The 26,354-nt window shown below is 37.6% G+C and overlaps 3 protein-coding genes across 3 annotated transcripts; 1 reads left to right on the top strand and 2 right to left on the bottom strand.

Annotated features, from left to right (window-relative positions):
- Nucleotides 1-220: 220 nt before the first annotated feature.
- Nucleotides 221-2,351, bottom strand: LOC125233173 (sodium-dependent nutrient amino acid transporter 1-like). Its single transcript, XM_048139063.1, has 5 exons — nt 2,155-2,351; nt 1,677-1,776; nt 1,422-1,601; nt 1,056-1,150; nt 221-882 (listed from the first exon to the last, which is right to left on the bottom strand). The coding sequence occupies exons 1-5, from the start codon at nt 2,305-2,307 to the stop codon at nt 709-711; spliced, it is 702 nt and encodes a 233-aa protein (XP_047995020.1). The 5' UTR covers nt 2,308-2,351; the 3' UTR covers nt 221-708.
- On the bottom strand, nt 221-23,432 carry LOC125233172 (sodium-dependent nutrient amino acid transporter 1-like). Its single transcript, XM_048139062.1, has 16 exons — nt 23,378-23,432; nt 22,950-23,066; nt 22,362-22,460; nt 20,206-20,467; nt 18,849-19,065; nt 15,720-15,763; nt 15,091-15,238; nt 14,817-14,895; nt 14,357-14,460; nt 13,818-14,010; nt 11,832-12,008; nt 11,354-11,453; nt 11,099-11,278; nt 10,733-10,827; nt 10,303-10,559; nt 221-625 (listed from the first exon to the last, which is right to left on the bottom strand). Exons 1-15 carry the CDS (start codon nt 23,378-23,380, stop codon nt 10,386-10,388), a joined length of 1,992 nt encoding a protein of 663 aa, XP_047995019.1. The 5' UTR covers nt 23,381-23,432; the 3' UTR covers nt 221-625; nt 10,303-10,385.
- On the top strand, nt 6,232-9,341 carry LOC125233171 (myb-like protein X). Its single transcript, XM_048139061.1, is given in 2 exon segments — nt 6,232-7,200; nt 7,203-9,341. Coding segments are annotated over 2 exon segments (2,868 nt in total). The 5' UTR covers nt 6,232-6,246; the 3' UTR covers nt 9,117-9,341.
- Nucleotides 23,433-26,354: the final 2,922 nt, after the last annotated feature.

The raw sequence follows: 26,354 nt of genomic DNA on the forward strand, positions 1-26,354 counted from the left end.
GTTTCAAAAATAGAAATAACTAGCTTTTGCCCGCGGCTTCGCTCGCGTTAGAAAGAGACAAAAAGTAGCTTATGTCACTCTCCATCCCTTCAACTATCTCCACTTAAAAAAAAAAGTCAATTCGTCGCTCCGTTTTGCAGTAAAAGACGGACAAACAAACAGACACACACTTTCCCATTTATAATATTATTAGTATGGATTAACTCAAGTAAAGGTTTAATTAACAACGGTAAAAAAAATAATTATTATTTTATTCATAAGTTTCATTACATTTAATACATTAAGTTGAGATATCATATCATAATAAATGTTTAGGACTGGGACCGGCATTCGCGGCCCTTTAGGGATATTCATTACGGCTTTTCAAGCCACAGAAACAATAATGCTAAAACATGAGTTCCAATTTGGAATATAATAGACCAAGTCACCAAGTATATTGAATAGTATGGTCCCAAACCACTGAAATCGACGTTTGCGGTTCTTTGAACTAGCGATGGCCTGTGATAATTCGGGGCACTTTATCGATTCGATATCGATAATCGAATTTTGGATAATTATAAAAGTAAATTAAATTATGCATAATATTTTGATCTTGACAGTACCATCGATTTGATTGTCGATGAAAATTTTAGGGATGTCCCTTCAGTGTGCCTCGACTTATCCTTAGTATGGCGATGAGTCCTTTTTACAAGTATGTCTGCCTCGGCTCTATTTATTCTTCCGATGTTTCCCTGCGAGGGACCGCCCGATACGCTGTATCCAGTTGTTGCTGACGGACTCGCGGTCGCGCTTGGCTTGCAGGCTGAATTGCTTCCAGTCCTTACGCAGATCCGCGTCCGATGGACCATAACTGGCCTTCTTCTTGAACGCGCGCTTCACCGTCTGAAAAGATATGGCAGGTTTTAGAATTACCACTAGAATATGATTCTGGATGGTAACATTTTAGGTTTCCTTTAGTCAGGAACCCACGAAAAATTTTCCAATATTTTACATGCCTCTTGTACCTCCATTCACATGTCAGAATTGCATATTTGACTTGTAACTGTAATACAAACCTCAGTAAACGTAGGAGATGTATACTTCCAAAGAGATGCCACAATAAAGATAGGAATCAGCGCCATTCCTACATATTGAAGCATGTTACCAGCAACTGTAATTAAACCAAATGTGTTAATCATTGACGTCACGTTACTGTATGGATTATACATATGTGTGCTATCCGCGTCGCTATCAGTCGAATAATGCTATATCGATTAAGATTATTATCCGTAAATTTTCTCTGAATTTCAATATCGCAGTAGTCTTCTAAGGATGTAATTACTTAATTTTTCAATGTTTTAAAGCTAACACTAACGGTATTTTAAAGTTTATTATTATTATCAAACAGAAGATGTATTTATTATTATCTATTATATACGTACTGTAGGCAGCCCTCGGGTATACGTATGTGCCACCAAAGACGAGAGCTTCAGTGGTCACCATTGCGTACATGAAGACCGTGATCATCACAACTGGAGTCACGATAGACCAGCATATGCGCCAGTACCAGCTAGTCTTAATGCCCAACATGAATTCAATGTCGACGCAAAGGTTCTCCAAACCTGAAAACAGTTTATTCCATTATTTTAGGCAAATTCGTGGAAGCAATAAAAAACTTGAATAAAAATTGAAATTACCATAAATCCAAAAGACAGCAATAGTTTCCGCAATAGCAGCGAAAAGTCGCATAAACGTTCCTCCGTAATAATCGACAATCTCAAGAACGTATTGTCCACCCTGGAATCAAGAAACTTTGTTACTCTTGTATCTGAAAGCACTTGTTTTACACAATTTTTGTCTGTTTCACTTTGAGCACAATCTAGACCAATAAATATTATAGTCTGTAAGATAATTACGCTAAGTACCAGAATATTATGGAACTAAAACATGATATTCAAACTGGCCCCCGACATTGATGTCGGCATTGACGCCTCAAGATAACTTGGAACCTATTTTAAACGACTTAATCTCACAAAGGAAGAGGCTGTCAATTTGCTTGTAGGTAACTACCTTCGTAGCTACAACTGTAGCTACGTATTTTTACTGTAGTAATTAGATTATTAATATTATACGTATACCTTCCCTCAGACTAATGTTATGAATAAATAATTTTACCGGTGTCACATATACGAGACCCACGAGGAACCCGACGGTGCAGGCGCCGGCCGCCATGAAGATGGTGGGAACCCTCGGGAAGGCATCCAGCAACACGGTGTTGAGCGTGGACAGCAGAGCGACCCCAGACCCGATGCCGAGCACGGCCATCATCAGGAAGAACAGGACCGCGAACAGCTGCCGATCAATTGGTAAGTCTATTTCATACCTAAACCTTTTTTAACTATAAAACTCCCGTGAGACTCGAACATAAACACACGTGTTAAGTCGATATAACGTTCGACATGTCGAACAATCAAAGTGCTAACCAAATTCATTTAAATTAAGAATGTATACCGCCATAACAAAGTTTTAATTATTAAATTAGTTGAGATTGAGCTTGATTCAGTACTACCTTTCCTGTAATAGCGAGGTTACCAAATCGTGCATCGTAAGATCTCGGGCTCTACGACGTAGCAATAGCGCTACGAGAATGACTTACGTGTTCCTACCGGGTGTATTCGTAGCAGAGCATGACGGCCCGGACTTAATATACGTCGAATATTAGATTTAGATACGATATGGATAGGATAATCAGTTTAAAAAATTACGTCTGTTTGAAGAAACCTCCCTTTTGAAACTGACAGGTATCAGGCTGTTTGGTATCAGCATCTTAGTGATCTTCAGTGATCGGAACTATGGGAGCAAAACTTGCTAAGTGGACATTATAGAGTGCTTACGGCCCTGAAAATATTAATATCCTTGTATTAAAGTATTGTAAATCTCGGATTCAGGTATAGAATCAAATTTAACACTGATCTAAAAATAATAATCTTGATTTTTTTTTAATTTACGTCAGCTCCAAGGGTTTGTTAAGTTTTGCTCCCATAGTTCCGATCACTGGTGATCTTAGTCACATATTAAAAGCATTTGTCGAATACGGCACCTACATACAATATACATAAAAACAATATCACAATTTTTAAGTACGGGATCTTTAAAAACAAATAAAAAAAGTACGGGATCGGAGTGTCTGCCTACATCTTAATTAATATTAGGCGTAATCCGCGTAATTAAGATTTTATAGATAGGTCCGGTTCATGACGTGTGGCCTGTAGATTAGATTAGATAGGTAATCAAAATAATCTTATCGATACGAATTCATATCAGTGTGCAAATTGCACAGTGCAATTCATTGCATATTATGTAAGTAATTAACACTTTGCGATCAGATTTAAATTAAGTAGATACATACAAATAAGTACCTAATGTAAATTATAGGTACCCTTATTTATTTAATTGCCTGAGACAAGCGGGTCAACTTGGGTAGGTACTTCCCATAAAATGTGAAATGTGCCTACTTTGTTTTAAAAATTAGCATTTAAAATTAGGTTTTCTGTTATGACACCAGGCATGCCGAGTTAAAGCCATATTACCCTATTTGTAAGACCCCTATATCGAAAAAAGAAATGTATACCGGGTGCCCGGTAATTAATGGACAACCTTTTAACCACCAAGAGGGCACCTTATACTGGTCCAGAAAATCGACTTTTAGGTTTAGTAAAAGTCGCCTGGTTTTCGAGATTTTCACACTTTTTAAAATTTTAGGTAGTATTAAAATTTTAAAAATCTCGAAAACCAGGCGACTTTTACTAAACCTTTTTTTGACCAGTATAAGGCCCTCTCGGTGGTTTTTAGGCCTGTCGCCTGGTTTTCGAGATTTTCACACTTTTTAAATTTTAAAATTACCTAAAATTTTAAAAAGTGTGAAAATCTCGAAAACCAGGCGCCTTTTACTAAACCTTAATGTTGATTTTCTGGACCACTATAAGGTGCCCTCTTGGTGGTTAAAAGGTTGCCCATTAATATCCATTGAAATTTTATAAAGTGTGAAAATCTCGAAAACCAGGCGACTTTTACTAAACCTTAAAGTCGATTTTCTGGACCAGTATAAGGTGCCCTCTTGGTGGATAAAAGGTTGTCCATTAATTACCGGGCACCCTGTATGTAGTTATTTTTTATGAACTTTGACATTGTCTTAAAAACATTTTTGGAAATTTTGTTTTGGTGAAGGATCTTACATACATGAAATCTAGACATTTCTAAAAATGCAAGAGCGATTTTAATTTTAAACTAATTAAGGCAAAAGTTTTGATCAAAGAACCAGTTTTGGTCCTAGAACAGTTCAACTTTGATGCTAAATATCACAGAATCAATGAGCTGTGAAGTAATTATGGGATACTAGTTTGCTTAAAGACGATGCTGTTAATATGATAGGCTTTAAAATAAAAACTATCATAATATTCATAATACCAATGGATTGAAATCGAAGCTGTCTTAAGAAATGTTGTTATTTAATATATCGTGGAATAACCTAACCTAACCACAAAATTAAAATTTTTAAAAAACCCCCGACCGCGACATAGTAGACCGATTTGCATAAAACATGGCTAAGAACACTCCCGACTAACTGAGCTTTCAGACAAAAAAAAACTAAATCTAAATCGGTTCATCCGTTCGGGAGTTACGATGCCACAGACAGACACACACACAGACAGACAAACAGACAGACAGACACGTCAAACTTATACCACCCCGTCGTTTTTGCGTCGGGAGTTAAAAAGACAAATGTTTACAAACAACGGTGGCTTTATATATTTGTAACTGTAATAATTTCATGTCAGAACGAAGCAATGAAATGTACAATGGATATCAAGTTGAAATGAAAGCGCGAGCGTAGCGAGCGCGAAATTTTTTTTATTATAAAAACGCCGCCTCTGGCGGTTTGATCCTAGTGTAAATTCGCCACTAGCAAGGACCCCAAAAATATAGTACTTTTGCGTACTATATCTTTGTCATATAGAATACAGTACGCTGGGCCAAAATACAGTACAATACTATATTATATAGTACGGTTGGCAACCCTAATTCTTGTGTTGTAAAAACCCATAGGTAGCTTACGATTAGATACGATGATCGCAAAATAGGTATTTAATAATAGTTTTTCAGACAAAATGATCTCCGCCTTTACAACAGGAAAGTGACGTCTCGACGATAAGTGCAGTCAGCATTAATAATAGTGGACAGAACAACTTGCCTACAGTATGGTTTTTTGTAAATATCTCTGAGGGTTCACCCCAGATGTCTTATTGTATGGTAATCTATCTTGATCACTTTTCCATGCTATTGCCACAGTATAATAAAGAGTACTATCGTACAGTATGGCCACTTCCGCTCCCCGCTGAAAGCGCCGCCCACCTCCTCTCGGTTACCTCACAGTTACCGCCTGTCAAAAACGCGAACAGTCAACCTGTCATATCTCACTCATACAAGCATGGTACGCGTTCACCTACACGAGCTTAGAATGTGTGTTAAGAACGCGCCTCTTTCATATATTTGATCGCCAGTGTCCGAGATGTGCTATTGCGACAAACGTGTCATTCGCTATGGCGCTAACGACTGGTACCTTGGCTCCACAGACACCCTGGCTCTACTACTGCGAGTCGCCGCTTACGATTTGTTGTATTTATATTCTACATAAAACCAATTGCACCACACACATCTGTTAGTTGGTATCGTAGGTAGTTAATTAATTATTTAAAATTGACGAGTAATAAGACGCAGAGTTCGGCAGTTCCGTATGGATTTTTATTTTACGTTGATTGTGCGTGGTGCAATTCGCCCTTAGTAAGTTCGTGGGTTATTATACTTTTTTTTCTTTCAGAATGACGTATCGTGTTAACCTTTTCGAGGCGGATATAGAATAAATAGTGCTTCGTGGGTATCCCGTGGTGAGAATGCTACGAGCGTACATACACACGCGGGTTTCAGTCATAAATAGTTATAATGTGACATTTAGACAGGTTTGATGCGTGAGGCAATTTTCATTCGTTGATGAAGCTGCTATGTTAGCTGCTATAGGATTGGCCGATCAAAGTATTTGACAAATCGGCGTCAGCATAGCTTAATATGTCAATGCCTAAAATTTTATCAAATACTTGTTTATTTTTTGGAATTGATGTCCTATTTGCGAGTACTTAAAACTTAACAGGGTTAAGCTATGATGCCTTATATGCATACCTTTGATATCGTATGTTTTATAGGTTTTATCTAATGGAAGACTTATTTTTTCTCAGGTATGGACCAAGAAACAATGGACCACCGCCGATGTACCCTAACATGGGGCCGAAACCCATTCCACCATTATCGAGTATTCCTATTCAGGACCCGCCTCCAGGATATCGCGGTCGATATGACGGACCGCCTTTCGAAGACATTCCTCCTGGACTGGAACCTCCAGTGCCTGGATTTGAACCTTCACCTTTTGAAAAACCACCTTATGGACCTCCAGGTCCTGGACCTATTGATCGTGAGAGAATGCCGCCAGCTAATTATCGAGATCCTTACAGAGCACCTTTTGTAGAAGGCCCTCCAGGATACCGGGATATGCCGATGCCTCCTGCGCAAAATGAAATTCCTGTTCACGTAGGTGACCCACCTCGATACCGTGATAACTATAGAGGCCCCGGGCCGTACCGTGACCAGGGCCCGATGCCATATAGAGAAGGACAACCATTTCGTGAAATGGGCCAGGCCCCACCATACCGTGATCCTGGTTTTAGAGGAGGACCGCCGGCACCCTTTAGAGAAAACTTTAGGAATGCTCCATTTAGGGAAGGCGTCTTTCGAGAAAATCCTCCTCACGGCTTTCGTGAAGGTCCTGCACCATTTAGGCCTCCAAGTGTTGACCCAAGAGAACCACCTCCTGCAAATTTCCATGATCCAGCTTTCCGCGATGGCTTTAGAGATGAAAACAACCCGGGAAGAGAAATGCGTCCTGGTTATAGACCTGGGGTTCGTAATAGAGGTCCTTCAAGGCGCAATCCTAACTTTGAGCAAGATAGACACCGAGAACCAGAAGGTCGTGATAGAGAACGCTTTGGCGATATTAGAGATCCAGCAGAACGGTCGCGTGATATTGAGAAAAGAGACAGACTCCGTGAAGACAGGCCACGTGAAGAACGTTCTCGTGGTGATCGACCTCGTGATCACGAAAGAAACCGAGAATATGAAAAGAGAGAGAGCGTGAGCATGATAGAGCAACACCCGAGAAGAAAGTCCGTGGGTCGCCGAAACGTAATCGTGATACACGTGATAAACGTCGAAGTGAATCGAGAGGTCGCTCTCGTGATCGAGACCGTGATGCAAAGCGAGATAAGAAAGAAGAGAGACTTCGCGATAAAACGTCATCCGAAAGAGCCAAAGAGCATAAAGACAAAGAAAAGAAATTGAGGGATAAGGAAAGAAAGAAAAAGAAGAGAGAAAAGGAGAAAGAAAAAGATACAGACAAAAAGAAAAAACGAGAAAAGAAGGATAAGAAAGATAAGGATATCGTTAAAAAAGAAGACAAGGAAGATAAAGAGGAAGACGAAGTAGAAAAATCTTCTAATAAAGATGACGCCGTAGACGACCAAAACAAAACTGATACTGATAATGTTTCCGATGAAAACAAGATAAATAATGAACTTGGTGAAAACAATACAGAAGAAAAACTTGACTCTCCAAAAGGAGTTGTAAAAAATGAACCTCAAAATGATTTATATGGCGATGAACCTGCAGAAGCAATTGACAAAGAAATCATTCAAAATTACGTCAAAACTGAAGATAATGAAGGTGTTAAAGAGGAAGTTACTGAAAGTAACGTTGATCCAGGACTTAAAGAAGAACCTTTTGATGGAATTGAATTACAAGTTACTGCGGAAGAATTAGATCTAAAAGCAGATATAGAAGGTACAACCGAAAAGGAAATGTTGGCACCTTTACCTGAACTATCAAAATGGGAAGTTGATGATGACAATAACGAAAGAAAAGAACCAGGTGAAATAACCTCACCCGATGAAGAAGATTCCGGTAAAGTAACTTCAGAAGTTTTGAAGCGAGCTGAAAATGCAATATTTGCAAAGGCTATTCATTCTCTCAGACCAATAGAAATAAAAAAAATAAGTGGCGATAGAGCCAAACTTTATGACGATAACGCACAGGCGAAAGGTTCCATGAATAATATTCAAATTACCGTTCCGGTAGCAGATCCCGAACATAGATCTATAGAAATAAATGATAAAACCAAGAAGAGAACTTCTAAAACCCCTCCTCCCAGATTGTCTGTAAAAGAACGATTGGGAGGCAAAGTAGATGATATTCGTAGATCAAGGGAACCTCGTGTTGTACATAGCACAGTTGAACGAGTGAAGTCTCGGTCTAAAACACCTAAAAAGGAACAACCATATCGTAGAGTAACCGTTGATAGAGATAGAAGCAAAAAACCGGAATCAGTCGGCAGAATGGAACCAAAAGGAGAGAAGCCGCGTTTGATAGCCGACGCTAGAGGGTTGCAAGAGAAATTTTCAAGTCGTAGTCCAAATCGTGATAAAAAACGAAAAGATGTAGACAGAGGAAGGGAATCTAAAAAGATAAAGTCCGAATCAAGTGTCGATTCTCGCAGCCAAGATAAAAGTACGTCGAGTGTCGTAAAAACGACTGCTGAGCGAGAGAGAAAGAAGTCTACCTTGGATGAGGCGCACTTTGAGCCTGACTACGACGAGACAGTAGAGTCTGAGCACGAAGGAAAAGACGATGCTGTGGGTAAAAAACGCGAGCGGTCAATGTCACAAACCGTAACCAGCGAAGTGAAAAAACCTAAACTAGAAGAAGAAACAATCAAATTAGATTTAGCTAATGTTAAAAAGAAACCTGATACCGAAAGTGAATCCTCGAGTGATTCTGATACATCGTCATCGTCCTCTTCGGATACCCGTAAACGTAAGAAGAAGAAGAAGCGTAGCAGCAAGAAAAAGAAGAAGCGAGCCGCTAGCGACAGCGATAGCGATTCTGACTCCGACTCCGATGACCACAAGAAAAAGAAAAAGAAACGTAAGCATAAGAAGAAGTCGAGTAAGAAAAAGAAAAAAACTAAGCATAAGTAGTTAAGTCCTAGACAGACTTTGACAAAAGTATATAATAGGCATATTTGCATACCTATCGGTAAAGCTTCGTTTTAACATTATGTTCCTTTTATTTTGTTTCCAATAATTAGGATTTTTATCGGATTACCTTTACAATTTCTAGAGTAGGTACTGCATAAATGCACTTCATAGTCATGAAATGTAATAAACTAATTATTTAATAATAAACTATTCTGGTGGTATCAAGACTGTTGTTTTATTTCGTAAATACGTAGGCTTGAGGGGTTTTTCATGAGAGGTAAGATAAAAAAAATCGTCCTTATAACTTATAACGATGCATTATGGTGGCCCCTCATAAAATACCTTTCAATCTTATCTCAAGTCACTTGAGCCTAAAGTTATTTATTATTTTTATTTATTTCAACGTGTCAATTCAGCTGACAAGATACACCTGTGTTCTGAAGTTAATTTACCCATTCAGTGGTAATCACTACACGTTGTCGTTCTGCGTCTACTACGTATTTTCGCTACATGCGGGGAAATCGGCTACGACGCAGCGCTACGACCGTAGCTCAGCGGTGAATGTAAATCTTGGTTTCATAAATAGAAATAACTAGCTTTTGCCCGCGGCTTCGCTCGCGTTAGAAAGAGACAAAAAGTAGCTTATGTCACTCTCCATCCCTTCAACTATCTCCACTTAAAAAAAAAAGTCAATTCGTCGCTCCGTTTTGCAGTAAAAGACGGACAAACAAACAGACACACACTTTCCCATTTATAATATTATTAGTATGGATTAACTCAAGTAAAGGTTTAATTAACAACGGTAAAAAAAATAATTATTATTTTATTCATAAGTTTCATTACATTTAATACATTAAGTTGAGATATCATATCATAATAAATGTTTAGGACTGGGACCGGCATTCGCGGCCCTTTAGGGATATTCATTACGGCTTTTCAAGCCACAGAAACAATAATGCTAAAACATGAGTTCCAATTTGGAATATAATAGACCAAGTCACCAAGTATATTGAATAGTATGGTCCCAAACCACTGAAATCGACGTTTGCGGTTCTTTGAACTAGCGATGGCCTGTGATAATTCGGGGCACTTTATCGATTCGATATCGATAATCGAATTTTGGATAATTATAAAAGTAAATTAAATTATGCATAATATTTTGATCTCGATTTGATTGTCGATGAAAATTTTAGGGATGTCCCTTCAGTGTGCCTCGACTTATCCTTAGTATGGCGATGAGTCCTTTTTACAAGTATGTCTGCCTCGGCTCTATTTATTCTTCCGATGTTTCCCTGCGAGGGACCGCCCGATACGCTGTATCCAGTTGTTGCTGACGGACTCGCGGTCGCGCTTGGCTTGCAGGCTGAATTGCTTCCAGTCCTTACGCAGATCCGCGTCGGATGGACCATAACTGGCCTTCTTCTTGAACGCGCGCTTCACCGTCTGAAAAGATATGGCAGGTTTTAGAATTACCACTAGAATATGATTCTGGATGGTAACATTTTAGGTTTCCTTTAGTCAGGAACCCACGAAAAATTTTCCAATATTTTACATGCCTCTTGTACCTCCATTCACATGTCAGAATTGCATATTTGACTTGTAACTGTAATACAAACCTCAGTAAACGTAGGAGATGTATACTTCCAAAGAGATGCCACAATAAAGATAGGAATCAGCGCCATTCCTACATATTGAAGCATGTTACCAGCAACTGTAATTAAACCAAATGTGTTAATCATTGACGTCACGTTACTGTATGGATTATACATATGTGTGCTATCCGCGTCGCTATCAGTCGAATAATGCTATATCGATTAAGATTATTATCCGTAAATTTTCTCTGAATTTCAATATCGCAGTAGTCTTCTAAGGATGTAATTACTTAATTTTTCAATGTTTTAAAGCTAACACTAACGGTATTTTAAAGTTTATTATTATTATCAAACAGAAGATGTATTTATTATTATCTATTATATACGTACTGTAGGCAGCCCTCGGGTATACGTATGTGCCACCAAAGACGAGAGCTTCAGTGGTCACCATTGCGTACATGAAGACCGTGATCATCACAACTGGAGTCACGATAGACCAGCATATGCGCCAGTACCAGCTAGTCTTAATGCCCAACATGAATTCAATGTCGACGCAAAGGTTCTCCAAACCTGAAAACAGTTTATTCCATTATTTTAGGCAAATTCGTGGAAGCAATTAAAAACTTGAATAAAAATTGAAATTACCATAAATCCAAAAGACAGCAATAGTTTCCGCAATAGCAGCGAAAAGTCGCATAAACGTTCCTCCGTAATAATCGACAATCTCAAGAACGTATTGTCCACCCTGGAATCAAGAAACTTTGTTACTCTTGTATCTGAAAGCACTTGTTTTACACAATTTTTGTCTGTTTCACTTTGAGCACAATCTAGACCAATAAATATTATAGTCTGTAAGATAATTACGCTAAGTACCAGAATATTATGGAACTAAAACATGATATTCAAACTGGCCCCCGACATTGATGTCGGCATTGACGCCTCAAGATAACTTGGAACCTATTTTAAACGACTTAATCTCACAAAGGAAGAGGCTGTCAATTTGCTTGTAGGTAACTACCTTCGTAGCTACAACTGTAGCTACGTATTTTTACTGTAGTAATTAGATTATTAATATTATACGTATACCTTCCCTCAGACTAATGTTATGAATAAATAATTTTACCGGTGTCACATATACGAGACCCACGAGGAACCCGACGGTGCAGGCGCCGGCCGCCATGAAGATGGTGGGAACCCTCGGGAAGGCATCCAGCAACACGGTGTTGAGCGTGGACAGCAGAGCGACCCCAGACCCGATGCCGAGCACGGCCATCATCAGGAAGAACAGGACCGCGAACAGCTGCCGATCAATTGGTAAGTCTATTTCATACCTAAACCTTTTTTAACTATAAAACTCCCGTGAGACTCGAACATAAACACACGTGTTAAGTCGATATAACGTTCGACATGTCGAACAATCAAAGTGCTAACCAAATTCATTTAAATTAAGAATGTATACCGCCATAACAAAGTTTTAATTATTAAATTAGTTGAGATTGAGCTTGATTCAGTACTACCTTTCCTGTAATAGCGAGGTTACCAAATCGTGCATCGTAAGATCTCGGGCTCTACGACGTAGCAATAGCGCTACGAGAATGACTTACGTGTTCCTACCGGGTGTATTCGTAGCAGAGCATGACGGCCCGGACTTAATATACGTCGAATATTAGATTTAGATACGATATGGATAGGATAATCAGTTTAAAAAATTACGTCTGTTTGAAGAAACCTCCCTTTTGAAACTGACAGGTATCAGGCTGTTTGGTATCAGCATCTTAGTGATCTTCAGTGATCGGAACTATGGGAGCAAAACTTGCTAAGTGGACATTATAGAGTGCTTACGGCCCTGAAAATATTAATATCCTTGTATTAAAGTATTGTAAATCTCGGATTCAGGTATAGAATCAAATTTAACACTGATCTAAAAATAATAATCTTGATTTTTTTTTAATTTACGTCAGCTCCAAGGGTTTGTTAAGTTTTGCTCCCATAGTTCCGATCACTGGTGATCTTAGTCACATATTAAAAGCATTTGTCGAATACGGCACCTACATACAATATACATAAAAACAATATCACAATTTTTAAGTACGGGATCTTTAAAAACAAATAAAAAAAGTACGGGATCGGAGTGTCTGCCTACATCTTAATTAATATTAGGCGTAATCCGCGTAATTAAGATTTTATAGATAGGTCCGGTTCATGACGTGTGGCCTGTAGATTAGATTAGATAGGTAATCAAAATAATCTTATCGATACGAATTCATATCAGTGTGCAAATTGCACAGTGCAATTCATTGCATATTATGTAAGTAATTAACACTTTGCGATCAGATTTAAATTAAGTAGATACATACAAATAAGTACCTAATGTAAATTATAGGTACCCTTATTTATTTAATTGCCTGAGACAAGCGGGTCAACTTGGGTAGGTACTTCCCATAAAATGTGAAATGTGCCTACTTTGTTTTAAAAATTAGCATTTAAAATTAGGTTTTCTGTTATGACACCAGGCATGCCGAGTTAAAGGCAGAACGAGGATGTTAACATTGTCGTAATGAACTCATAGTAAGTTCGTCGTTGAGATTACATACAGGGTGTAATTTTTATGACTGGTATTTCTTCGGAATGCGATGAGCTGGCTGGATATTTATGTAAAAAAATCATATATTTCGTTCAATTTTACCTGGTCTTTACCCCCGACCAAGACATATGTAACTCCGTATAGACGGATAAAGTCTAAGAAAAAAACGTACCTCAAAGCTCTAGAGAAAAAGGTACGGTGGCCTAGATGGCGTTACACCTTTGGGGAACGCTCGGCTAGATGGCGCTTATATTAATATTTGACATTTTAACACATATCAAGCTAACAATATGGGCCAAATTGTCAAAATTGAGGTTCAAAAGTTTTAAGCTTGTGTCGAGAGATGGCAGTCTATGCACTGTGATTACACATTTTACTTTGACAGTAACTCTCTATAATACTTGATCCTCTTTGCCCCTAATTATGTATGTCTCAAAAACATTCTAAGTAATCATCATAATCATAATATTTATTTGTGCGAATAGGGTAGGTACTTTCATAAATCATTATTTTTTTAATAATTACCTGTGGCACAAACGGTGACTTGGCAATGGCATCAGGGTATGAAATGAAGGCGAGGCTGGTTCCTCCGCTCCCGACGACATCTGCCACATTATCGTAACCCAGTTCGTAGGCCAAGTTACCGAGGACACCGAAGATTGTTATACCCGATATTAAACTTGTGAACGTGTCCAACGTTGTTACGATCATGGAATCTCTGAAATATAAAACAAGTATGTTCAAGTAAAACTGTAATTGAGATGAGCTGAGCTTCTCCAGTCTCCATATATACGTTGTCCTATTTTTCTTTGTGGATATTGAAATTATTAACAATATTTCAGACAGGAAAATAAGTACTTTTTTATATGAAAAGGAGAAGTAGTTTTGATTGATTTATGTACGTTTTGTATATTTTATGCAATTACGTGAAAATCATGCCTTAATGCTAAGTCTAACAGTCTCCTATGTGGATTGTTACCACGCGCACTAGTCTGATGTTATTTCAATAACATTGTAGATCAGGAACATCATAGTTGTTATGTAGAGGTACTATGTTAATTTACCTGTAAACGTTAGATCTGAATCCGTTGTATGAAGAGAACATGATAAGAGCCCCAGAACACACTGACAGGGAGAAGAAAACTTGGGTCACTGCAGCGTACCATACCTGTAAAATAATAATAATTTATATTCAGAAGCAGAAAATAAGTATCAAACGAATTCTTAAATACCAATCATCATCAAACATATCATCATCAAACATCATCAAAAATCTATTGTGATATTTGTGATGTAAAGGTACCAAGTTAATATTTCGTGTTATACCTACTCCGGCCGTTTAAACATGAGCCCTGTGACACTTCCACTGTCATTTGTTATAGTGATGCAAAAGTATTTTTAGGGCGCTGACTGTACATTACTTATACAGCCAAGTAAGTTGATTACGTTTTGTTATCAAACTGATGCTGAGTTAAGGACATTTTTTCCACAAATACCTACTTAATTTTTGACTGTCGTACGAACCTCTAATTGTAGGATTTTCTCCCATTCAGGTGTTATAAAGAACAATATGCCTTTTCCTGCGCCAGGAAGAGTTACAGCCCTGTAAAGTAAGAAAGTAAAAAAATTATCATGACATTTAGTAATAACTTACGGTTAAAAGTCGCCAAGTTCATAATTGTAAAAATGCCATAAGATCTAATATTAATAAACAAAAATAAAACAATCCACAAAAAAACCGAGTGGATTGTAAGCAACTCAAAAATTTAAATAAATGCCTAGGTTAAAATTTTAATACCTTATAAGCAAAATTAAGAGCACAATATAGGGGAAGATAGCCAAGAAATAGGCAGCTTTGCCCGAGCTCTTGACTCCTCGCGCCACAATCAAGAAGATAATTAGCCATGACACCAGCAAGCAAATCGTTAAGTCCCAAATCGGCAACCCTGTAAATGCATTTAATATTATTAAACTACAATATTTTCTTCATATTTAACTAGCTAGGGTTTCAACTGAGTTCAACACTGTATTTTTTATTCCGAGTATGAGGAAAGTAAAATACACGTGATACGTGAAAAATACGACTTTACATGGTATAAAACTATAAGCTTTCAGTTTTTAAATCATCAACAACCAATATTCTCAGCATGAGCAAAAATTACTGAGATAAGTATAAAAAGTAGGCCTGGTAAGGGTAATCTTAATTTCGATCACTCTTAGATAGATCTTGAGCGATAGAGACGTAGATTATGACATTTTCACTCGTTTTTTTCTATCGCTATTTGGTGACATGTTTTGAATCCCCATCATTCGTCAGACATGAGTTCTCATGACTCCGTCCAAATTAACATATAGTAAACATCTATTAATTTAACAAAGAGAAAACGACAATAAGATACGTTAATTAAATAGACAGTAGTCACTTACCAATTCCGTCGTGAATGCCGTCTGACTGACGAAGTACCGTGTGTCTGTAATAAAATGGAAGAATTGCAAATGTAGTAATCATAGCATAGCTAATATTTTTAACCGCCGCCCCAAATCTCAAGCAAGGTGGTTCTCAATTCGTCTGTATGTTTTTTTAAATGTTTGTTCCACGATATCTCCGTCGTTACTGGACCGATTTTGAAATTTTTTTTTGATTCAATGTATATGCATACAGATTGGTCCCATTTTTATCAGAACCCAGTTCTGATGATGGGATCCGGGAGAAATCGAGGGAACTCCTCAAATCTGATAGGTATACATATGGTGATTTTTGTGTTTTTATAAGAACAACATGCATTTACGTACGGAACAGTGACATTTGGTGCAGTGGAACTGTTGATGATGGTCAGAACGGAACTCCTCAAATCTGAACGGCACACTCAGCGCCGGCCCGTGCACTCGATCAGGGTAGAGCGAGTTTGAGTTTCGGCGCCCCTTGGTAAGGTTTCACCGTGTAGGAAAATAAATCGCGAGCATAGCGAGCGCGAAATTTTTTACATAGTAATTAAGTACCTAATTTGAAGATTACACTTACATTTTCACCAAAAGAGAACATATAAATAGTAAGCGCGAGCCAAGCGAGCGCGATTTTTTTTACTCGATTTATTAAGACTCAACCCGCCAGCGGGGTATCAGCGAACTTTCAAACTTTTATGTTCTGCAGAGCTGCGGTCTTTGACATACTCGTATTTTGGGGTATTTTGACTTCACAGGGCGCCTATGTTCCTGACTTTTAGGCCTTATATTTCGCCATCAGTATTATTTTTATAATACTAAGAGTTAATTAAGAGATTAACTGCGGACTCGATCGTCACCGTCAAGATGCCCACTTCGTTATTTTGCCACTTCAGATCACTGCTTTGAAGTTCGCTCACCATCTGCTGGGACTCACAAAATAGCGCCTATCTGAAACGTTTTGCGCCTTTATGAGGAACTCCGCTTTGAACTACCGGTAGACTCATATTTTTGCATTTGGATAGCGACGTAACTTTGTCGTTCGCCGCACAACAATGTGGTTTGTCAAGGGTAGAAATGGTAGAATACTCTTTTTACAGCGCCCTTATGAATGTTGGTATATGTTGGCAATGTGGTGCAACTTTCCAATTAATCTGAATTACAAATCTAGATTTTCAATAGTGGATTCATTTCCGACTCCTCTCGCCATTTTGTGATATGTGCGCGTCTGATACGCAACGTATAATTTTTTTGTATGGATTTTTCCACATTCTCGATCTTGGCGCCCCCTTACCATGTGGCGCCTAGAGCGGCCGCTCCACTCGCTCTACCCTTAATCCGGCCCTGGGCACACTTATAGTGACGTATTTTAATAAGAACAGCATGCACTTGTGTCCAGAACAGTGACATTTGGTGCAGTGGAACTTCTGACGATGATCAGAACGGAACTCCACAAATCTGAACGGCACACTTATAGTGACTTTCGTATTTTTATAGGAACAGCATGCATTTAAGTTCAGAACAGTCACATTTATTAGTTAGGAGATTTGTTCTCTTTGTTATGCTTACATATTGAGTTGTCAAATTTTGTCAAGCTCGATTTCGTATAATCGGATATCGGATTCCTGAGGAATTGAGGAAACTCTTCAAACCTTAACGGTATACGTATATTCATTTGTGTTTCCATCAAATAACCAAAAAAATACATTAAAATCAGTTTAAAAAAATACCTACACACTACACATTTCTACATAATCCAACATTCGGAAGTACCTTTCACCACAAAAGTGGCGGTTTTTTTTTCTTAAAAATTATTTCAAATTTGACAATAAGAAAATAATATCTCACAAGAAAAGGCGGGTACAATTCAATGATTAGCTATTGATACACACACATCATATTACACGACTTAGCTAATGCTACACGCATAGATAAGATATTTTTAAGACAAAATTAAAGATAAATAAAATGTTTAGGTAACATTCAACGAAATAATATTTCGTTATATTATGATATTGACATAACTATTAATATCATATTATGATATTAGTTGTGTTATTAGTATTTATCCATTATCAGCCCATTAAATTTAGAAAATATTGCCAGTTATAAATATTACAACCAGTATAATAATAAATGGATTTGTACGAGTAGGTATAATTGCTTATTACCAGAACTTTTTTATAAATGGGCCTTCTCTTGGCCACAAACTAGCCAAAGGCAAAAACGTGTCCTACGATGGAGTGAGCGCACCCAGAAGATACCCGTTCACCCTTGATTTGGAGGTTGCCAGGTTATCAGCATTGCATTTTAAATGTTTTTAGCTAATTTTGTTGCAAGTAAATTAACACGTGGATATTATTTACGATTCACGTTGGTCATGCATATCGCAATCAAATTATACTGGATTAACCTTTCTATTATCAGAAAATTATCATATTAAAATTTATCGATTTAGTTATTACTTGATTGTAAAAATATATAGATAAAATGTACACAATAGAATAGTTATTTGTTATACAAGGGGGCAAAGTTGTATTTTAACGCCGAGTGTGGAATTGAAAAACGAGCAAGTGAAAGGATTCTGTAGTTGAACCACGAGCGAAGCGAGTGGTTCGAGAATAGAATCCTGAACTTGCGAGTTTTTTAACACACGAGAAGTAAAATACATTTGCACCCGAGTGTAACACAAAACTTTTCCCCTCACTATAGCGAGGAAACTACAACGCAAAAAATGCGTTTATCACTGCTTCCAGTAGTTCCACAGGTGGTAAATCATCTTCATTACTAAATTCACCTACTTTTGTCAATTTCAAAGCAGTTAATTTGACTTTATTCAAGGTCAAATTACTTTACCCACTAGTGGATAAAATGCGTTTTTACCCGCTGGTATTAAAGGACAAAACACGTGTTTCCGAGCTAGTGAGGGGAAAAAATATTTGTAAAACAAAATGTATGCGCATTTTGTTTTACTAATATTTTCCTATTTACCGACGTAATTATTACTCATAAAATGATCACTAAGAGTAGACACCAAAAATCCTTACATTTAACGATCTTTCTCTTTGCGCTCAGACTCCAGAAGGTTACCTACTTTGCATCAACTGCACTCACGTGAAATATAATTCAGCGCTGCTGACAGCATTTCCTTCCAGTTGGCTTGCATTGACGGATTCTCCCGAAGGCACGCAGTTTTCCCACTCGTCCCGGCAAATGGCCCAGGGCAGCGTGCCTTGGAAACTCATCACCAAGTAAAATAGACATAGCGCGATAATGGAGACGTAGTAGGAAAGTACATAACCGGCTCCTAGGGCTTGCGCGTAGCCGGTACCTAAAATTACACAAAAATTTAATTAAGGCGCTGATACCGTGGAGGATGGGACGAGTGCTGGTGTGGGATGCAACCTGTGTGGACACACTGGCACAGTCTCATCTTCACGGTACCACAAAGAAAGCGGGCGCTCCTGCAGAGGTCTCGACGTCAATTACAACTTTGTTGCTTTTGGCGTCGAGACCCTCGGTCCGTGGGGTCCGGGCGCCCAGGATTCGCCTATACAAGGACTCGCCGAAGCGGCTGACTGATACTACGGGGGACAAAAGAGCTGGCAGCTTCCTCGCTCAACGTATAAGTATTGCGATTTAGCGATGAAATGCTGCCAGCATCTTGGGCACTATGCCTCAGGGGCCCTCTTTAGACTTAGATTTTTAGTTTTCTTTTTTTTTAATTGCCTAGTTTATGATATTTATTGGATGGAATTTTTATTTACGTGTTATTAATAAATAATTTTTCCCCTCGATAGCTCGGAAACACGTGTTTTGTCCTTTAATACCAGCGGGTAAAAACGCATTTTATCCACTAGTGGGTAAAGTAATTTGACCTTGAATAAAGTCAAATTAACTGTTTTAAAATTGATAAAAGTAGGTGAATCTAGTAATAAAGATGATTTACCACCTGTGGAACTACTGGAAGCAGTGATAAACGCATTTTTTGCGTTGTAGTTTCCTCGCTATATGAGGGGAAAAATTTTGTGTTACACTCGGGTGCAAATGTATTTTACTTCTCGTGTGTTAAAAAACTCGCAAGTTCAGGATTCTATTCTCGAACCACTCGCTTCGCTCGTGGTTCAACTATAGAATCCTTTCACTTGCTCGTTTTTAAATTCCACACTCGGCATTAAAATACAACTTTGCCCCCTTGTATAACAAATAACTATAATACGCAATTTGATATAAAATAAAATAAAAATAAATATCGTCCCGAATTTTCGAATTCGGACGCCTTTACAATACCTATGCATTAAACAAGGATATTTCCAAAGAGTAAACAATAAAATTGTATGTTAATGAACGCAGATAAGGGTTAACGACAAATATTTAATATCAATTGCCTGGTTTATTTTTATGAACCAAATTGCCCCCTATTAGGGCTAATAAAAATAATATTGTTATCTATACGTTTCGTATTACTAACCTTTCATGGCCGGCGAAAGAGCCCATATTTTAACACAGTTACTACTGCTGAATTGTCCAAGGACTGTCTCAAGATAATACATAGGTTTTCCTATAACTAAAAGCACTATGATATAGGGGATGAGGAAGGCCCCCCCTCCGTTTTGGTAGGCGACGAAGGGGAACCGCCAGACGTTGCCCAAGCCCACGGACGTGGCTATGCAAGACATTAGGAACTCTATGGCGTTGTCCCATTGTGGACGATCTTGTGTGCGGTCTTCTTTCTGCAAATAAATAAGGAAACTGAATAATTTCAATAGTTGTTAATATTTATTATGGTAGGGTAAGCTCCCCTCATTCGGTGACACGCCTAATTCGGTGAAATAACCAAAATAGTATTTTATACAATCGTGATATAATGCAAAGCTTTTCAGTCGAGTACCATGTTTAGGCCACGAAGCTTGCTGAGTGGCCTAATAGTACGGTACGAGAGTGAAAAGCTTAATTATATCACTATTGTATACAATACTTTTTCTACGAGTCATCATCTTCATCATCAATGGACGGAAATATCATTATTCATGCAAGTTAAAATTAATGTTTAGAGTCGTTCACCGTTGTATCAACATCGAATTACCTAGCAACCAATGGTTTGTAATAACCGTCTCTGATTGGCCGATAACGCGACATATAAAAAAAATGTGTTTCAGATGCAGGAAAATTTGCCAGGTATCGCAAATTAGTATAGAAATTGTATGAAGTTCTATTTTTGAAATTATTACAGTTAACTAAAGTCAACTATTAAGCTTATTATAATTTAGTCGGAACTGCCATAGAGTACCAACACTGAAAAGTTAGCACTTATAGTTTAGTCTGTGGTGCCCTAATTGACAGATTACAGTCGATTAGTAGAAAAATCGTCTTTCGGAATAGTGCTTCAAAGTTTGTATCACCGAATTAGGCGTGTCACCGAATGAGGCGAGTTTACCCTTCCTAATTTATTAGGTATTTTGTTAAAAAACTTCCATGTTACTTTATTTTGACAATATTCCCTTTTATTCTGAAATCCATATAATACAGTCAGTCATTTGTTTTTATTTAAATGATTCCTCTTCAAAAGTTAAAGATTCCTAAGTATCTTTGTGTAAAATTAATTATGTACCTGGCGTTTTCCAAATTAAATCCCGAAAATCGAATTTCACCAGATCTGGACGTGTCTGGGCTCATTCTACTCAGAATCACGAGCTGATTCGATCCCGACGATAAAAAAATGTGTCCTAATATTTTTTCCTTTTACGTCACGATTTTAGTATGAACTTACTACGAGCGTGACGTATTGGAAACTCGAATTTTGTATGGAAAATTTGGGACACATTTTTTTATCGTCGGGATCGAATCAGCTCGTGATTCTGAGTAGAATGAGCCCAAACACGTCTAGATCAGGTGAAATTCGATTTTCGGGATTTAATTTGGAAAACGCCCACCTAATAGTTTATTAATCCTCCATACAGAGACCAAGAAAGGGCTCAGTTTTTAATTTATTTTATAAAGTATAAATGAAGATAACTATTGTGGTGGGTAATTTTCAGGAAAACGGTTTATTTAGATTCAAGCTACACCCCGTAGATAATATCTAGATACCCACTGACCGTAATTTGACGACAAACACACTCGTACGTAATTAAGTACCTAATATAAAAGATACGTTCGCTAATGATTTTGTAACTTTCGTAAGCATACTTAATTACTTTATTACACATGATTGAAATCAATAAATAACAAATAACATGGGTGCCTCACCTACATTCATGTTCGGTTGATATTATGACTTGAAGCTAAGACATACCTATAGGTATATTTGGTGCTGTATATACCACGTACATATATAACTTAATTTCGCAGAAAGATGAATGTCTTATACATAGAAGCATAGACAAAAATAAAAAGGTAGTGTAGAAGGGTCTGAAATATAACCTTATGTCATCCTGTATCCTGTACACTCATGAAGCACTCCATATTTAAACTGAAACATATCTACGCTACTGGATCTTCAATCAGTACCGTGGTACACCTTTTTCTCTCCAACTTTATGAAAATTATATTATTGTTATAATGGTAAGTGGTGCTATGTTATGAGCTTAACCTTGTTAAAGGTTTACGATCCATCTAGGCACTGACCTTATTTGTTTCAAGTGATACAATATCTACTTTTTCTGGTGCTGATGATTCTAAGCCATTTTCTTTTTGTACTTCGTCAACTATATTAATTGTCGGTATCTGAAATAAACACAATAAATGATTAGAATTGTTTACAGAAATTATGTGAATGAATTCATAGCGTAACTAGGTAGGTGTAGTACTTAATTTTTTTTCTTTGTGTTATTGTTTATTGTGAACACGTTGCTTCAAAAATAATAAAGAAATAAACACGAACGTGAGACATTCATATGTTATGTTTGTCCGGTCATTAATTAATGATATTACCTCGGAAGGTTTATTTTTTAACCCCCGACGCAAAAACGACGGGGACGGCGACTGTCTGTTTGTCTGTCTGTGTGTGTGTGTCTGTCTGTGGCATCGTAGCTCCCAAACGGATGAATCGCTTTAGAAAAGCTGAGTTAGTCGGGAGTGTTCTTAGCCATGTTTCATGAAAATCGGTCTACTATGTCGCGGTCAGGGGATTTTTCAAAATTTTAATTTTATGGTTAGGTTATGTTTTTTGGCTCCTAAGATACTTAAATAATAAATGACAACATTAGTACTTACAATATTCACTCCCTTTGTCCCGTTCAACGATGGTTCTGCTGTGTTAGTATTTTCTGGCGAAGGATCAAAAGCTTCATTGGAAGACCCCTCTTCCGTCGCATTCGTAGTGCTAGGATCCTAAATATCACGATACCATTAAAAATACGTCATTTATAAACAATATTATAAATATTATATTAGGATCAACTGTTACTCAATCCAATGACAAATTCGTCAATGCTGCGATTTATGAAGTTATCACGATATCACTATGGCGAAACTTGGTTATTTCCAGCCGGTGTTTATTTACGTATTACTGTGCCAGTTATTTTTTGTTTATGATTCACTATACTACTTAAATAAGCTGTATAATTTAGAAACTAAGTTTTTGAATGATTTTCCTTTGTTTTAGACATAAATTAACAATAGCTAGGTATAAATATAATCACCATTATTATCAATATACAATATGCGACGCTGCACACAGCGGACGCGCGTCTTTTGTGTGAGAATTTTTAAAGAAAGTTTCAACGTATTTATGGCCGTTGTTATCTACGATTTTCAGATACCTACTCGTATCAATAGATATATGTAGATAAAACAAAAATTTGAGAACAGTCGCGTGCGAAACACGATCTAACATTCTATTACGCACATATAAAAGATACTACTATGTATATATCTAAACAATAAATCTATAAACTAATCTAACAAGCTGGTACCTGCGACTTCGTATGCGTCATTTTTTTTAGTTTGATCCTTTCATTTTGAGTCTTTCATTTATAGATTCATTTTTAGTTTGATAATTTATAATATCCATGGTGCATGGAGCCGATTTATGAATTTCGACGCTCGATTTTGTCATAAGAAAATCTGTAGCAAATGGCGAAATGCTACAATACGAGCGATAGAAATTGACTACCTATTAGCAAATATAAACGCTGTTAAAATTATTTGGTTTCCTCATGTTACACCGTGTATATCTTCCAATTAGTATTATATAATAGTTTATAATTAATATAAGTTGTGTCGTGAATCCTACAAATTTAATTATTATAGGTAGGTTATAATATTAACGTTGGAATTCCCATCTCTAGGCAGCAAAAGGTATATTCCGTTTCTGAAGGCACCTTTATATTTGAAGAAACCAAAGATTTTTGTCATTTAAAAAAATGTTTCGATTTTATTTTTCCTGTAATACTTAGCATAAAACCAATGTTTCGTTTTGTACCTTTTATGGTATGGAACGGAACCCTAAAAATAGACGACTGATTTTTATTCGAAAATGCGATCACTAATTACTTATGAGATGATAATTTATAGATAGCGATCTATAAATTATCATCTCATTTGAATTGTACAAAAAGGTAGACAGGACCGCATTAACGATGACAGCGCAAAAACTATGAAAATTCATAACCTACACCATGCTGATTTTTCTATAGATTATTGATATAATTATGATAAATCGTTAGGATGTCTGCAGATAACTTAATCACTGTAGATTTCATTCTATTAATTATTATTATTTCTTTAATAAATACTAATTAAATACGTTAACTACACTTTAAGACTTACAAAAAGTGTCTTCATTAAATTGTCTCCAGTTGCCCGTTCCATTAGTTTGTCTCTAGTAGCATCTGTCTGCACTCTGCAGTCACTAGTCACCTGTGGCTGCTAATAAGTAGGTATAAAAGATCCGGGCGTGCCATCTGAAGGAATTCATTCATTATTCGGCGGCTTACTAGTGCCTCTAGATTTGTGTCTAGTGGTTATGAATTATTATATTAACTGCCTGATTATACTCGTATTAGTTTGTTTTATTTTGCAAGGAGTTTCTTTAGTAAAAATGAATTTAGTTTTTTTTCTACTCCTGTACTGTTGTTTGTCATTTACAGGGTCGTGCATAGATCTTTAAACCCGTACATACTCGTAAAAGTCTATTCTCCAAAGCCAGCCCTTAGCCAGGTTTACTAAATCCGATATCCGATTATAAGAAATCGAGCTTGACAAAATTTGCAAACTCAATATGTAAGCATAACAAAGAGAACAAATCTCCTAACAAATAAATGTGACTGTTCTGAACTTAAATGCATGCTGTTCCCATAAAAATACGAAAGTCAGTATAAGTGTGCCATTCAGATTTGAGAAGTTCCGTTCTGATCATCGTCAGAAGTTCCACTGCACCAAATGTCACTGTTCCATACGTAAATGCATGCTGTTCTTATAAAAACAAAAATATCACCATATGTCCCAGGTAGCATTTATACGTCTTTATGACGTCCGTTTACGGTACTGCTCGACGTAAGAGACGTCATTTCTTGACGTCGGGGGGTCCCAGCAGATGACGTCAATTTGTCACAGCCTCAAGACGTCAGTTTACAGACCTAAGAGAGACGTCATATACCGACTTCATGGGGACGTCACTGGGACGTACATTAGGGCAGCCACTGACGTTGGAGTGACGTCATATACTAAGTTCATGAGGACGTTACACGGACGTACATATTAAGGCAGCCATGACGTTGGAGTGACGTCATATACTGACTTCATAGGGACGTTACTGACGTTGGAGAGACGTCATATACTAAGTTCATGAGGACGTTACACGGACGTACATATTAAGGCAGCCAAGACGTTGGAGTGACGTCATATACTGACTTCATAGGGACGTTACTAGGCCGTACATATTAGGGCAGCCACTGACGTTGGAGAGACGTCATATACTAAGTTCATGAGGACGTTACACGGACGTACATATTAAGGCAGCCAAGACGTTGGAGTGACGTCATATACTGACTTCATAGGGACGTTCCTAGGCCGTACATATTAGGGCAGCCACTGACGTTGGAGAGACGTCATATACTAAGTTCATGAGGACGTTACACGGACGTACATATTAAGGCAGCCAAGACGTTGGAGTGACGTCATATACTGACTTCATAGGGACGTTACTAGGCCGTACATATTAGGGCAGCCACTGACGTTGGAGAGACGTCATATACTAAGTTCATGAGGACGTTACACGGACGTACATATTAGGGCAGCCACTGACGTCGGAGTGACGTCATATACTGAATTCATAGGGACGTTACTGGGCCGAAAATATTAGGGCGGCCGCTTTTTAACCTTTTGAACACCAGACGACGAAGAAATATGCCGTTGCCCTGATGTCACGCTATCGCATTTTTTGTTGAGCGCAATTGAACTTTGCGGAATCCCCGTAGGTGTCTATTACATTAACAAAGCTGACGTCCTTAGCCGTCGTTGGCGTCCACAGCACGATTTTCCGACGTAAGTCATAACCGTCTTTGGCGGTCAAAAGGTTAAGTAAGTTATGTTAAGAGCAAAAATGTGATTTGTTTTGGATACTAAATAAAACCAATGACTTTTTAAATTTGTTTTTATTACACTGTAAAAACCGAA

The sequence above is a fragment of the Leguminivora glycinivorella genome, chromosome 14 (assembly GCF_023078275.1).
Source record: "Leguminivora glycinivorella isolate SPB_JAAS2020 chromosome 14, LegGlyc_1.1, whole genome shotgun sequence".
In the NCBI taxonomy this organism is placed as follows: Eukaryota; Metazoa; Arthropoda; class Insecta; order Lepidoptera; family Tortricidae; genus Leguminivora; species Leguminivora glycinivorella.